The 16,156-nt window shown below is 40.5% G+C and overlaps 1 protein-coding gene across 1 annotated transcript; it reads left to right on the top strand.

The window, feature by feature from the left end:
• The first annotated feature begins 294 nt into the window (after window positions 1-294).
• On the top strand, window positions 295-7,493 carry LOC147899636 (uncharacterized). Its single transcript, XM_087377770.1, has 12 exons — window positions 295-449; window positions 653-2,440; window positions 3,130-3,201; window positions 3,304-3,422; window positions 3,523-3,717; window positions 3,798-3,890; window positions 4,140-4,835; window positions 4,943-5,297; window positions 5,538-5,645; window positions 6,216-6,275; window positions 6,450-6,721; window positions 7,107-7,493. The coding sequence occupies exons 1-12, from the start codon at window positions 407-409 to the stop codon at window positions 7,491-7,493; spliced, it is 4,188 nt and encodes a 1,395-aa protein (XP_087233896.1). The 5' UTR covers window positions 295-406.
• The last annotated feature ends 8,663 nt before the right edge of the window (window positions 7,494-16,156 follow it).

Genomic DNA, 16,156 nt, shown 5'->3' with positions numbered 1-16,156 from the left:
GGCGGATTGTCTCTCATCATATTATTCTGAAGTGCCACACCTCCTTTTGCCTGAGACTCCGGCGTATTTACAAAAGAACTCGTTGCGAATCGTTCGGACCTCGGGGCGAAGATAGTAGAGCCAGCTAGTTGGTTGACACATCCACGGTTTGGTTACAATCATTTTATCAGTGTGCGAGGAAATAATACCACAGCAAGCAATGGCAGAATCATGCATGGACTTCCAAAGACTTCTCAGTCAGGATCCGATTCCACAAAGTTACGTTCTTACCACGGTTGCTCAGGCTAAGGCCCAGCTTGAGAAGATTGAAAAACTTTGGCCACTCCGCGAGTTGAACGAACTAGTCAGGTTGAAGAACGGATACCTATGCGCCGGCGACGTAGTGAGAAGATTTTATTCCGGAAAAATGAAGTACAAGTTGGTGAGTCGATCATCAAGCTCAAACTCAGGTATATGGTGAGACAAAAGCTTTCTTTTTTGGTTTGCGATGGTGTGAGACTTGGACAACCATTTCCTGAAGATATCGATTCTTGGCAATGTTTGCAATAGACGTTGGAATTACAGACGTGTTGAGGCCAGGATGTTGTGGACGCATTTCCCACTAGAAGAGTGAAATCAGAAGTTGAATAAGTAATTTGTTTGCGCAATGCAGGGCTGCACCGGGAGCTGGAGGAGGAGAAGCTGAAGGACGAAGACGTTCTTATAGCCTTAGGGATTGCAGGGGAACACGACGATGCAGAGGAAGTCAAAGCATTGGTGAAGAGCAAAGGCAAAGAAATTCTTGGGCAACCAGTGGCTTCTGCGAATGACTGCACCGTGCTTCACATTTGCGCAGAAGCAGGGAGCCTGGAAACACTTCGATTGCTCTTCGAGGAACAATATTCTCACGTCATTCGACCGGAGAAGGTTGATGGAGATGGAGACAACGCACTTCACGAGTTGTCACTGTGCCCGCAACGCTGCGGTCGCGAAGCTGCAAAAATCATTCTGGGTGGCAGCTCCCACGCAGCGGAATTGCTATGCAAGCTGAACAACAAGGGTCTTACACCTTTGCAGGAAGCTATACTCGAAGAAAACGACAGCGTTTGCATGGGTTTCCTCGACACACAACTCTCTCCGCCACACTGGTTAGCTCTGAAGACCAAGCAAAGCAAGGACACAGCACTGCACCTTGCTGCACGAAATGGCTATACTGGTGTCGTCAAAGCAATTCTAGCTTATCCCGGGGCTAAGGACCTGCACATCGCCAACAAGGTGATCAACAATAGAGCGCAGGAGTTGATTTGTTCAGAGCTTCCTGACGAGAAGGATAAGAACTTGAGCCTCGCCGATAAGCTTAATTGCAGAGACGAAACTCCTCTTCACCTCGCCTCCTTCCTTGGACACGAAGAGATTTGTTCTGAGCTGCTGAATTACGGTGCCTCCATTCAGATTCCGGACAAAGCTGGGAAGTTTCCGCTGACTAATGCATTCCGTCGAGGCCATAAAGAGGTTGTGCGAGTGCTCTTGGAGTTTTGCGTTGGTGAGAAAGGTAGAACATCTTTGGTCAATGAGAAATTTGAATCTGGTTTCACACCCTTACATGTAGCAGCAGCCACCTTTCTTCGACTCCGTACATTCCCTTTCATCATGGATGGTTTATCTAAACCTGGAGCTCCCATAGATGTCACGAATGATGACGGAGAAACACCATTACACGTAGCCGCACGGACACACAATCTGAACGCCCTTGATTTCTTATTAAATACGCAGTGGCCACATTCCCACAGAGCGGCGCAGTCACACAAGCAGTTGGTGAACATGCAGGACTTTTCAGGACGAACAGCTCTACATTATGTGGTGTCTGGCGGCTCGGAAAAACATCAAAGTGTAATTAAGCAACTCTGCACCAAAGCCGGAGCTTTCGTGGATCTCAAGACTCGAGATGGGGAAACCCCATTACACATAGCAGCAAGGGAGGGTCATATAGAAGTTGTCCGGCTACTTTTGAGTGTGAGTTCAGACTGTTTGTGCACTGATCTGGAGACATGGATGAGCATGTCTGATTTCTCTGGAGAAACTGCTTTGCATGAAGCAGCTAGGAAAGGGCACTTGAATATAGTTACGGAACTTCTAGGGAAGTATGAGAAAAGGAAACAGTATCTGCTGCAGGTAAGGGGTCTTGACAACAGAACGGCCTTGCACTACGCTGTGATTGACAAGAATGAGCAGATGATAGAGGAGATGTTGAAAGATGTAGACCCAAAGGCCAAGGGGTTTCTGTTGTGGAATGTTATTGGCACTGCTGCTCAAGTTCCTGATGTTTTGGAACGCCACGTAAAGAAGCATCTCAAGGGCGAGCTGCGCACAAACTTGTTGGAGACCACAGCAGACCTCCAAGACTTGGACATGGCTAGGGAACTCATTAATACAGGCGCTGATGTCACAACCCTCTCAAAAGGTCTAAATCTAGCCCATTGCTCCCTAAAACCCACCTTTAATGTTAATTATACTGGTTTAGGCTCTGATTTCAGAGTGGAATCATCAGACACAATGAGAGAGAGAGAGAGAGAGAGAGAGAGAGAGAGAGAGAGGAGGAGGGAGAGGGAGGGTATATCTGGATTTCCACTTGGATTTAGACATTCTAGATATATTAAATGTGAATGACTTATGTTAAGCTTACTAACATAACATGGCAGTTCAGAGTGGAATTAGCAGACAGAGAGAGAGGGTTTATCTGGGTTTCCACAGGGATTAGGGACTCTACATATATTAAATCTGAATTAGTCATGTTAAGCTTTCTAAGTACATAACATAAGGGTACATGAGAGAACTTTCAAAACAGCAAAAGGCTGTCCATTGCTCACCTGACTTTCATGTAAACTTTACTGGTTTAAATGGACAAGAGCCCACTAAGATTTGGCTTGGCCATTATTTGAGCATTATTAAGTTACAAGCATTAAGCCTACAAGTTGCATATTTCAACCTTATTTTACACACGTTAGGAAATTTACCTTTTCTTTCTAGCACTAAATCTGCATGTTTTGAGCTTTTGTTAACATTGGGTTGCCTTTTCCATGCCCTACATCTCTAGCTTTCATCACCAGTTTCCATCTTGGCTTATCATGAAGAGATTGTAAATTTCACCAGATGCTCGCCTTTGGCTGTCGAAGAATTTGTGTAAAAAGGCTTCCGATCGACCTGCATTGGAGGACAGCCTAGGTAGAGATACACAAATTTCCCCTCTGGAATAAATACTCTGCATTCAAAATTCCAATCGGTGGTTCTGATCTTGCTATGCGTGGCATCCTTTTGGAAAAGCAGGCAGAAGGCGGTTAGTGCATGGAATAGCAGCCTTACTTTTGAATCCCTACACAGGAACAACAATAACTATTGGACTTTTTGGAGAGTGGGGAACGGGAAAATCCAGCCTTATGCTTCAGGTCTCTATAATCTAATCTAGCAACAGGTTATTGTAAGCACATTTAACTTTTAAGTGAGAGTACATGTCTTTAGTTTTCATTTTTCAGCATGTTTGAACAGGTGGAGGCAACTTTGTTACAGATGGCAGTGAAGGAAATTTTTAGGGAGACAACTCTTAAGCATGATTCAACTTACCAGAAGATCTTAGGAGAGTTCTTTCCTAAACCCATGTTCTCCTCAACGGGGAAAAAGATCCGTCTACAAGTAGAGAAGGCACTCCGAAAATGCATTCCGGCACAGACACAATTTGATAAGGTAAAGTTGTAATTTGCTTCAATTGCTCTTCCGTTGTTTGCTGAACAAACTTCTGACTGTTTCACCCAATGTTATAACAGGCTTATGACTTCATTGACAACTTCCCAATCAACTCACAATCAGAGTACCTCCAATTGTTCAAAAGTTTAGCTTTGACAGACAGATCAACGTTGGTGTGTGGAAGCTAGAACCTCCCTTCGTTTTATTAATGAGCATTTCTAATTATGTAAATTCTATAACTCATGAGTGTCCACATTGTTTGCCCCATCAGTCACATTTGAATCCAGGTACAATCTTCTGACAGGCAAGGTAAACACCATGCTGTGACCACTGATAAATCCCCCAAAGATCTAATAGCAGACACATCAAACTTGATTCACAAAAGCTTCAGGTTGTCTTGTCATACCTCGCATGGTAATCAGGTAAAAGATAAACAGAACGCAGTGAGGACTGTTGATTCCCTGAAAGAAGCAATAGCAAGTGGACTCATACCTGCCGTGCTTACTGTGAGGTATAACGCATGGCAGTATGAGAACGAGAGAGAACCGTCTGCTGGGCTTGCAGTTGAACTAACTCGAGAACTTGAGGGTAGTATGAATCCCTCTCAATGGCTGAGGATGTGTTGCGAGTACTCGTGGAAGAAACAACCTGGGGAAATCTTTGTGCAGCTTATGCTGTCTGTCTTTATCGCCTTTATAGCAGCTGCTATTGCACTCCTCTTGTGGAAAGTTGCACCAACTAAGACACAATACAAATTGCTGACTTTACCACTCGGTGCCCTTGGTTTCATTTGGGCAGTCTTTCGTACCTTAAGGCAGATTATACAACCAGTAACTCAGACGATCCAGAAGTACATCAGGTCCCCAGACCACACATCCATGTTGAGCTACCAGCAAAGTGTGATTGATGACATAAAATTCCTCAAAAAGCAACTGTGTGAAGAGGCCAATGTACTATGGAAGTTTCTTGGCTTCTTGGGATGGTTCCTCATCCCCAACAGTCATCACATCAACATGAAAGACACGCGTGTGGGGAAACAACATCCTCAGCTGGACAATCTCCGCATTGTGGTGCTCATCGATGATCTCGATAGGTGCCAAGAAAAGACCATCTTAAATGTGGGTACATCTTCTGCACAACCACTTTGATACAAAGCTGCATTTTATATTCTCTCGAGTTTTTTTCTCTCACGTAATGATTCCTCCACATGGGATGATGGGTGCAGTTGCTATGTACAATTAATTTGGTTCTAGGGGCTTGCGAGATCAATGTTGTGCTTGGTATTGACAAGGGCATGGTTGAGCGTGCTCTTACCAAAGAGTTTCTGAAAGGTAATGACACCAACAATTTGGCCAGCGACGAGGTTGAGCATGATCCTAACAAAAGGCCTATACCCAAGTCAGAGGCCAATTACCTGGTTGAAAAGTACCTTCAAAAGATTATTCAATTACCTGTCCATATGCCAGACCCAAGTGAAGAAGACCTCAGAAATTTCCTCGAAGGGCAAATTGGTAGAACTGTTGCAGGAAATAGACAGGAAAATAAGGAAGAGAATGAGCAAGAGCATGGAGAAGAAGAGGGTATAACCGGTTTCTTGGTCTCTTATTTAAGCTCAAAGTTTACGTTTGTTGCCCAAATGCATGTGTCCTTCTATTATGTGGAATAAAGTTTTCAATACAAAGTTTCAGAATGCATTTATGTGGAAAGAAAAAATCCAAGAAAAAGAGGAGACGACCATTTCTAAAGGTCTAATTTTCTACAAAATTTTGTCTAGCGTATATATATCAGAGCTAATTCTTCTTTTTCCCTTCTTTATATAGAAATAGAGAAGAAGACGCAGAATGATGAGCAAGAGGAATGCGGACACACTGAGGTTGAAATACTAGAAGAAAATCTTGATGATGCAAGGCAAATTCCACGAAAAGATGGTATTCTGTCGTTATTTCTTTTTCTTGATTATCAGGCCTCCCTCGTTTTACTTCCAACAAGTATGTGTGTCTATCTTGAAAATACAACTTTCGGTAGAAAACATGTCACTTATTTTCATGGATACACCGACGTTTAAGGCATAGCCAAGAGGTTCACTCTACAAGAAGTGCTCCAAAAATGCAAATGCCTCTTCTCCAAAGCAAAATATCAACAAGGAAATGTGGTATAATCTCTTTTATTGCAATAAACATTTGTCCCTCCAAAGGTGCAGAATGCATCCATGTGACAAGGAGTACTTGCCTTTCTTCCATTTTCGCTCTCACTGTAACATCTAAAGACGTGTTTTTCTCTCGTGTGAGATAATTAATTGTGACGTATCATGAATGGTAGCAAGCATGTGAAATGTTTTAACCTGAGAGCATTTGTGTTGGTATGATTGATGCCCCCCTTCCCCTCCCTCCTTTTTAGTTTAAAGTAGCCAGCTTTCGATTGTTTTCTCTTGAATTCAATCATGTGGCATAGCCTTGAGATCCAATTTGAGATAAGTTTTAATTGCTGCCAAAATGTAGGAACCTGTGTTGCCCCAACCCAGCCTGTTGTTCGTGCAAGAAAAAGTGCAATGGAAGCAGGTATAATTTTACGTAGCTATATACCCCAACCCCCCCCGCCAAAAAAAAAAAAACAAAGAAAACAAAGAGAAGGAGCTTATACGTAATCCATTATAGCATATATCATGCGTGTTTATCATCTTGCTTGTAATCTGTTGACAAACCAATGGTTTTTGCATGTTTGGGCATGCTCAGAATCAAGCACGCAGAGAGCGTATGGCTTGCTACTTGCAGACTATCGTCCAATGGAGAGAGATATGCTCTCAAGTTTCTGCAACCTAGCAACAGGAGATCATAAATTCCCACGCGAGTGGAAAAGATTTCTTAATTATCACCGGCTAGCTTGGAGCATTGTCTCTCAAGACCCTAACATGAAAAAGGACAAATTCAAGGGCTGGCAACGGAAACTGATGCTATGGATTTTTGTATGCTGGAACTGGAGAGAGCAAATGGATGTGATCATAGAGGTAAAGCTAATCTTATTATAATATGCATCTAGTTTATATATTTCTTACAATTGAACTTATCAGGATTTTTATGTTACTGATTTTGAGATTGCATAGATGGATTCAACTCAATAGGGCTCTATTCAATTTGTAATTGAAGATGTGCCTCTATGCACCAAGCTTTAATAATTATGCTCGCTCATTTCTTAAGCTCAATGTGCCAAACTAGATGCCCAGAAACCTCATTGCACCAAACTGGATTCCTAGAAACCTCATTGACCAACCTAGATTCACATATGTTTGTTGAAATCAACCCAACACACTCATGGATTGTATCCTTGAAAATCTTTGCACAAGGATTCACTGATATCTTATATTTAAACACTTTGTAAATTTGTTTGTGCAGGATTGGCAAGATTTATTTTCTGAGATATATAAAGCACAAGGACAAGGGGATCAAGGGAAGATAAATGATGTTGAAGAAGATGAAAGCATAGATTTTGAAGAAGATGAACACATAGATAAAGTGGACGAGTTATCATTGGGTGACATCGTGGGCACATACATGGAGAGAAAAGGGTGGAAAAAAAAAGAAAAAATCAATCTTATTAGACCGCAACAGGGAAGAAATCGTCTAGAGGACAGAGAAATTCAAAAGAAGTGGATTGGCCTCTACAACACTTTAAAACGAGAGTATGACATCACCATGGAATTCATCCACGTGTTTCAGCAATTCAGGTTTTATTGCAAGATTGACTACTTAAAAATAAAGAGGGAGAAAAAAGTTGTTTGAATATGTTCAACTCAATGTGAACATGGATAAATAAATCTCATTCAAATGTAATGGATGTAGTGCATGGTCCTCATGAAATTGTGGATGTGTATTGCATAATAGGTTATTCATATAAGTTGACAGAGTCCTAGTTAAACTCATTATTGCAAAAGTTTATTGTTGGCATACTGATATTAAGCTTTCATTTTTTGAACAAATCATTCTTTATGAACAAAATTGAATTATAATTTACGTTATCAGAAGGACATGTCTAATGGCATGGCAAGGGCATGTGGTCTAGGCTACATGTTGATATGGGGAAGTGAGCTAAGTCAATTGAGGAGTGAGCAAGGAGGTGGAGGTGCGAGGGGAGGATTCAATTAAGGAGGACGGAGTAGATGGAGGTGGAAGGAGGGTGGAAGGTAGAGTTGGAGGGTCGAGGAGGTAAGGAGGCGTGGACCAAGTTTAAGTTAGTCATGGAGATAAGTAGGAATGGACCCGTTGGAAACTAGTCTAGGAGGGGCATTGGGAGATGCAATGGTGAGGTGGGAAGGTGCATGAGCAATGAAGAGGAGAGGTGGCAAGGTGGCAAGAAGCAATGAGGAGATGTGACCAAGGAGGAGGAACGAATAGGTTGAATGAGATTGGTTGGTCAAGAGAGCGATGATGGGCAAGGGAGAGTCAGTTGTGAAGGCCAAGGTGGAGGCAAAGCAAGGGGTGGTGGTGGCCATAGGCCAAATGCGGTAGACAAGGCAGTGGAAAGATGTTGTGCCAAGGTCTTGGGGTGCCAACTCCCTTTAGTAAGAAAAACTCTAAGATGCATTATAAAATATGTCATGAGTTAAATTTAGTCATATTAGCATGGTTGTGTTCTACACTAAAACACCTTTAAATATTCCTTTTTTATAGAGGGAGAAGGTTCTTCCCCCCTTTCCCAAACTGCATGTTTTGGGGAGAGAAGCAAGAGAGGGGAGAGAAAGGGTGGTTGGATAGAGAAGTGGCCCCTCCCCACACATCTTAGGTGAACACGACCTTTTCTAAATATTTCATCTACAAAAATTTCATAGGAAAGGAAATGCAAAATGCCCAGGAATGAATAATCAAGATACGATAGAACCCTTCGTGTTGCATTGACTACATGCAAAGGGAGGCAACCAAATGGGGAGTGAGGAGGACCTACTCCCTGTCGAAGGAGGTGAGGAGTTGAGGATGGAGATGAGGAGGAATTGCTTTAGTGATGGTGGAGGTGAGAGAGGTGAGGATGAGTTTACAATGCTAGGCATCATCCAAGGTGTTGGACAATCCTATGAGGATAGTAAATTAACAATCAAATGGGGAGACAACCACTATTTAAGTACTAGCTATAAAATCTTATTTATGTCTCTTTTCTCACAGAATAAATAAAGGATCTTCATGTCTTTTACATACATGTGGCTGGAATCATTGAGGGTTCAATTCATCATCACATTCATGCTCTATGTGTAAATCAAATTTTGTGTCATATATATTCTCACATTGATGTGTACATATGAGAATAGTATGTATGTCATCACTCCTCTAACTTGCATAGAAGCATCCAATCAACTAGCTACCAACCATGTGGTCTAAGTTGCCAAATAAGGCTGCACAACCAACACACTACTAGACTTAAGTTGGTTCTCCTTTAATTAATATTAATTAAAGCAATATCATTTCACATTAATGCTACACTAACTATCTAAATCAAGCCAACACAATGGCACACTAGCCTAGTGGTCTATGTCATCATACCTTTTATCCATGCACTTTAATTAATCTTCATGTTGACGGTTACCTAAACAAAACTAGCACGGTGCCTAAACTTAGGCGAATCGTTCTTCAATTACCTTGGTGGTCATGCACCTTGATTAATCATCATATTGACATTGTCTAAACCAGAATAGTATGATGTCTAGACTTAAATTCAAATGATATCAATTCACATTAATCAACATAGTCACCACGTTCACTATCTAAATCAAACTAGCACGGTGGCTAGGATCTAGTGGCGGTGGTCTATTTTGACAAATGAGATCATTTATCCACTCACCTTAATTAATCATCATGTCAATGTTGGTCATTCTTTAAGCAATATCAGTTTACATTAATACTAGAAAGCACCCCAATTGTCATGCACCTTGATTAATCATCATATTGATACTATCTAAGCTAAAACATCACGGTGGTGGCTAGGCTTGAATTCAAGCTATATTATTTCACATTAATTACTGGAAATCACCATGTTCACTATCTAAATCAAACCAACATGGTGGTGGCATGCTAGCCTAGTGGTCTAGGTCACCTTTTATCCATGCAACTTAATGAATCATCATGTTGATGCTATGTAAACCAATTCAAGACATGGACCATGGTCATTTTTTAAAGGAATCAAAATTCAAGCGATAATATTTTGCATTAGTGCTCTGCATTTGCTGAAAGTCTAAATCAAACTAGCTCGATGGCTAGAATCTCCATCTTGGTCACCTAAGTAAACCATCATAGAGGCTAGAAGTAGATCATGTTATCATCCTACAATTGCTCAAATTTCTAGGCACCCCTTTCCTATCTATTCCTACGTGCTGTGGATTGGGCTATGGCCTATCTTTTGTGCTAACTAAAAAAACCTTAGGGGGAAAGATTAGTGGAGGAATAATAAAGAATGAAAAGAAAAGGTGGGGGGGGGGTTTGTTAAATTGATAAAGAAGAAAAAGTAGGCAATAAGGAACCTGTGAGGCCATCCAGGCATTGAATGAGGCAGTGGCAGCATAGACAAGGGAAGTCCTCAAAGGAATGACATTCGATCACGTAGGGGTTGGGTTACAATAGAAGAAGACAGGGGTATGAATTGTGGCATGATCCATGAGGGGAGGTACAAAGTGTGGAGAGGATCATGCAGGTACTACCAATCGCAAGGGCAGCTGGCGAGCAAAAAGTCAATGTCTCACTGATCTATGTAGACAGTGCAGTACAAGGTACGTTGCCTCCAAAGATTACAACGAGGTGTAATAAGTGGGCACGCAAGTGCGAGGATCGTCGTCAAAGAAGAATGAAGAGGTAAAAGGCACGAGGGGAGTGTGGAGACCAAGGTAAGGACTTGGGAGTGAAAGGGAAGAACTAGATTAGAGGAGGAGTCTTTTATAGGCAAGGGAGTCCATAGGTCAGTGAAGGGAGGGGTTGGGGGAAAGAAGAGCTAGGTTTAGGGTTGGTTAAAGAGTAGTTAGCGAAGAGTTTCATAGTAAATAGGTTTAGGGAGTTTAATTAAAAGGGGTTAGGAGTAGTTTAGGAGTTTAAACTAAGCTAAAGTAATAAAAGAAGAAAAATAAATAAGAAATGCAAGGAGAATTTAAAAATAAGAAATACAAGGAAACTTGGGAAATTAATCTAGGAAAAAGAAAAAGTAATAAAGGAAAGTAAGAAATATTAATAAAGGAAATAGAAATTAGGAGATAAGGAAGAAAAGTAAAAAATTAGAAAAATACCCAGTAAAATTAGCAGATAGCAAAATTATAAGAAATTTATATGAAATTAGAAAGAATGATTAATAAAAAAGGGGAAAAGGCCATTAATAAAGGATAAAAAGGAAAAAAGAAAAGGAAAAATAGGTGAAAAAACAAAAGAAGAAAAAGAAAGGAAAAATTAGAGGTAGTAAATTTTTTAAAAGGAAAACAATGAAAAAATAGATTTAACTAATAACAAAAGTTGGGGATAGAGTATTAGAGAAAGGAAAATTCAGGAAAAACAAGGGAGATTGAGAAAAATTTCAAAAAAATTTAGAGACACATTAAGGGGAGAATAAGGGAGTTTGAGGGAAAAGAAATTAGGGGAATTAAGGGGGGTTGTTGAGGGGAAAACTAATGAGCAAGTGGCCAAACCAATGGAGGAAGGGATAGTGTGTTGTGTGTGTGTGTGTGTACCCACCTTTTCCCCAGTAGGATACAACACACTACTTGAGATAGTAGGTCATCACCTAGTGTGATGATTTGCTGTCTACCCAAAGAGAATAAGAAGTATTGAAAAATGCAATTTAAAGTAATGGAAATGGATGAGAAAAACTTGAGTGAGGTAGGTAAACAGTACGGAAGCAATAGTTTTGATAAAAAAATTGATAAGGTGAGGAAGGAATAGATTTTCTAGTTAGAAGTAGGATGCATAGGGTAAGTAAAAAAACCATTAGGAAAGGGTTACTTATAAGTAGTAAAAAATAATAAAGTAGAGCAATAGGGTAAAGAACTAATAAATTTAACTAGAACAAGAAGAGAAGGGGGGGGGAAGAGGAAAATTATAGAGAGAAGGGGAAATACAAAAGAGAAGAGGGAGGGAATATAAATGAAAGGGGAAAGGGGGGGGGCCAGTGGTTTTATAAAAAAGGAAAATCTTATGTGCTAACTAAAAAAACCTTAGGGGTAGGGATTAGTGGAGGAATAATAAAGAATGAGAAGAAAAGGGGAGGGTTGTGATATTAATAAGAAGAAAAAGTAGGAAATAAGGAACCTGTGAGACCATCCAGGCATTGAATAAGGTGGCAGCAGTGTAGACGAGGGAGACCTCGGAGGAATGACAGCCATCGCACAAGGGTTGGGTCAAAATAGAAGAAGACAGGGGTATGAACAGTGGCATGATCCATGAGGGGAGGTACAAACTGTGGAGAGGATCATGCAGGTACTGCAGAGTGCAGGGGCAGCTGGGGAACGAAAAGTCAATGTCTCACTGGTCTATGCAAACAATGCAGTACGAGGTACATCGCCGCCAGAGATTACAACAGGGTGTAATAAGTGGGCACACTAGTGCAAGGATCATCTCGTCAGAGAAGAATGAAGATGTAAAAGGCAAAAGGGGAGCGTAGAGACCAAGGCAAGGACTTGGAGTGAAAGGGAGGAACTTGATTAGAGGAGGAGTCTTTTATAGGCTAGGGAGTCCATAGGTCAGGGAAGGGAGGGGTCAGGGGAAAGGAGAGCTAGGTTTAGGGTTGGTTAAAGAGTAGTTAGCGAAGACTTTCGTAGTAAATAGGTTTAGGGAGTTTAATTAAAAGGGGTTAATAGTTTACGAGTTTAAACTAAGTTAAACTAATAAAAGAAGAAAAATAAATAAGAAATGCAAGGAGAATTTAAAAATAAGAAATACAAGGAAAATTGGGAAATTAATCACGAAAAAGTAAAAGTAATAAAGGAAAGTAAGAAATATTAATAAAGGAAATAGAAATTAGGAGATAAGGAAGAAAAGAAAAAAAATAGAAAAATGCCCAATAAAATTAGCAGATAAAAAAATTATAAGAAAATTATATGAATGATTAATAAAAAGGAAAAAAGGCCATTAATAAAGCATAAAAAGGGAAAAAAGAAAAGGAAAAATAGGGGAAAAGAGATAAGAAGAAAAAGAAAGGAAAAATTAGAGGTAGTAAAATTTTTTAAAGGAAAACAATGAAAAACTAGATTTAACTAATAAGAAAATTTGGGGATAGAGTATTAGATAAAGGGAAAATTAAAGAAAAACAAGGGAGATTAAGAAAAATTTTGAAAAAAATCAAGGACAAATTAAGGGGAGAATAAGGGAGTTTGAGGGAAAGAAATTAGGGCAATTAAGCGGGGTTGTCGAGGGGAAAACTAATGAGCATGTGGCCAAACCAATGGAGGAAGGGATAGTAAGTGTGTGTGTGTGTGTGTGTGTGTGTGTACCCACCTTTGCCCCAGTAGGATACAGCACACTAGGTGAGACAATAGGTCATCACCTAGTGTGATGACTTACTATCTAACTGAAGAGAATAAGAAGTATTGAGAAGTGCAATTTAAAGTAATGGAAATGGATGAGAAGTACTTAAGTGAGGTAGCTAAATAGTATGGAAGCAACAGTTTTGATAAAAATTTTGATAAGGTGAGGAAGGAATAGATTTTCTAGTTAGAAGTAGGATGAGTAGGGGAAGGAATAGATTTTCTAGTTAGAAGTAGGATGAGTAGCGTAAGTAAAAAAACCATTAGGAAAGGGTTTACTAAATAAGTAGTAAAAAATAATAAAGTAGAGCAATAGAGTAAAGAACTAATAAATTTATTAAGAACAAGAAGAGAAGGGGGGTGACAAAATATGAAGAGGGGATAGGGGAAGAGTGGAGATGAGGAGAGAGGGCACAGCTAGAGAGCACACCACAAATGACTAACTGTACACTAGATTTAGTTTAAAAAATAGAATATATACAAACCCTTTTAGGGTTAGGGTTAGGGGATCTAACCCTTTCCTTTATAGCACTCTATAAGGTTAGTGCTATGCACATATGATCACGTGATGGTGCTATGCACACATGATCGCATGATGTTGAGCGTGAACTCTCAACACCTTCCCTCAAGATCAACATCATGAAGTAGGCCTTCCCTCAAGATGATGATTCTGGGGAATCGAAGAAGGACTGAGCATTACATTCCATCACACCCCTTTAATGGGAATGTCCTTCCTCTGCATCAAACCAAGAGCTAGTCGGTGTTTCTCGAATAGCTCTTTACCGAGTGGTTTGGTAAAGATGTCTGCAACATTCTCTTTGCTATCACAATGCTGCAGTGTGATGTCACCAAGTAACACTCTTTCTCTGATGAAGTGCTCTCTGACATCAATGTGCTTTGTCCTGGAGTGATATACTGGATTTTTGGCCAATGCTTGAGCCGATTGATTATCACAGTATATTGTTGTTGGCTTTGACTCATCAAAGTAATCTATTTCTGATAATAGTCTTCTGAGCCATATAGCCTCACATGCACCTATAGTGAGTGCCCTATATTCTGCTTTAGTCGAAGACAAAGAAACAGTTGGCTGTTTGTTTGACAACCATGATATAGCACCTTGACCAAGGAAAAATGCATATCCCTGTGTCGATCTCCTGGTCTCATGATCTCCAGCATAGTCACTGTCACAGTATCCATGCAACCGTGGATGACTTCCTCTGTATTCTATCCCAAACTGTCTTGTACCTCTGATGTATCTCAAGACTCTTTTGGCTGCATTCCAGTGAGACTATTTTGGATTTGCCATAAACTGTGTTAGTGAGCTTACTGCATAACAAATATCTGGCCGTGTGATTGTCAGATATATGAGAGATCCAATGAGCTGCCTGTAGTATCTGTCATTGACTGTAGGCTTTTCTGAATCTTTAGAAACTTTCACACTCTGTTCCATGGGAGTGGCTGCAATCTTGCAATCTGCCATATGAAACTTCTTCAGGAGACTGTCAACATACTTGAGCTGACTCATGAATGTGCTATCTGAATCTCTCCAGAACTCAATTCCAAGACAATAGTGCATAAGTCCAAGATCTTTCATGTCGAACTCTGTAGATAAGTCTTGTTTTAATTTTCTGATGAAGCTTTCCTTGCTTCCTGTCACAATCAGATCATCTACGTACAAAAGTGCAATAGTAATGTCTTCCCCTTGAACTTTGTAGTAGAGAGTATGATCTGCATTGGACTTCATGTATCCCAGATCAGCAAAATACTTGTCAATTCTGCTGTACCAACTTCTGGGTGCTTGCTTTAAGCCGTAGAGACTTTTCTTGAGATGGCAAACCTTGTTCTCCTTTCTTGGTTCAACATAACCTGCGGGTTGTTGCATGTAGACTTCCTCGTCTAGATAACCATTGAGAAATGCATTCTTGACATCGAGCTGATACACATTCCATTTGCTGAGTGTCGCTAGTGATATCAAGAACCGTATGGAATCCATCTTTGCTACTGGAGCATAAGTCTCATCATAATCTTGGCCATATTGTTGTGCAAATCCCTTTGCAACTAATCTGGCTTTGTATCTCTGAATACTGCCATCTGGATTGTACTTCACTTTGTATACCCATTTGTTGGCTATGGCCTTCTTTCCTGGTGGAAGGTCGCATAATTCCCAAGTGTTATTTTTATACAAAGCATCCATTTCTTCATTCATAGTAGTTTGCCATTCTGGCTTATCTACTACGTCTTCGAAGTACACTGACTCTTCTGTAGCCATGATGGTAGTCATAAGAGCATAGTTGGTGGTTTCCACCTGAATTGCTTTGCCTTTCTGAGCATATGTCAATCTGGCTAGTCGTCTGCTTTCCCTAGTAGACCGTCTGAGCTGCTGGCACACTGCTTAGGGTGTTGCTGGCAATTCTTGCTCTTCTTCATCAACCTGTTCTGTAGATGACTGTGAAGTTGATGCTTCTATCTCCTATGTAGGTGAGGTTTTCCATTCTCATCGAAGATTACATCTCTGGAGATAATGACTTTGCGGTTGATGGGATCATACAATTATTTGTATGCTTTGCTTTCTTCACTGTAGCCAACCATGATGCATTTGCATGACTTCGCATCCAATTTCCTGTGATGATCATCATGTATGTGGGCATATGCTATGCAACCAAATATGCAGAGATGCCCAATGCGTGGTTTGTGTCCAGTGAATGCTTCATAAGGAGTCATACCTTGTATCGGTTCGGTAGGAAGCCGATTAAGCAAATAGTTAGCTGTAGCTATTGCTTCTGCCCAATACTGATTCGGAAGATGCTTTTCACTAAGCATTGCTCTAGCAATGTCTGCTAAAGTCGCAATCTTCTTTTCAGCTCTTGCATTCTGCTGAGGAGTATCTGCACATGTGAATTGTCTTCGAATGCCGTGATTTTTGCAAAAGTTCATGAATGCTGAAGACATGTATTCACCTCC

This window comes from Dipteris shenzhenensis, chromosome 8 (assembly GCF_047967505.1).
Source record: "Dipteris shenzhenensis isolate YYH24624 ecotype China chromosome 8, Dip_SZ_1.0, whole genome shotgun sequence".
NCBI lineage: Eukaryota > Viridiplantae > Streptophyta > Polypodiopsida > Gleicheniales > Dipteridaceae > Dipteris > Dipteris shenzhenensis.
This window is presented reverse-complemented; position numbering and strand designations above follow the sequence as displayed.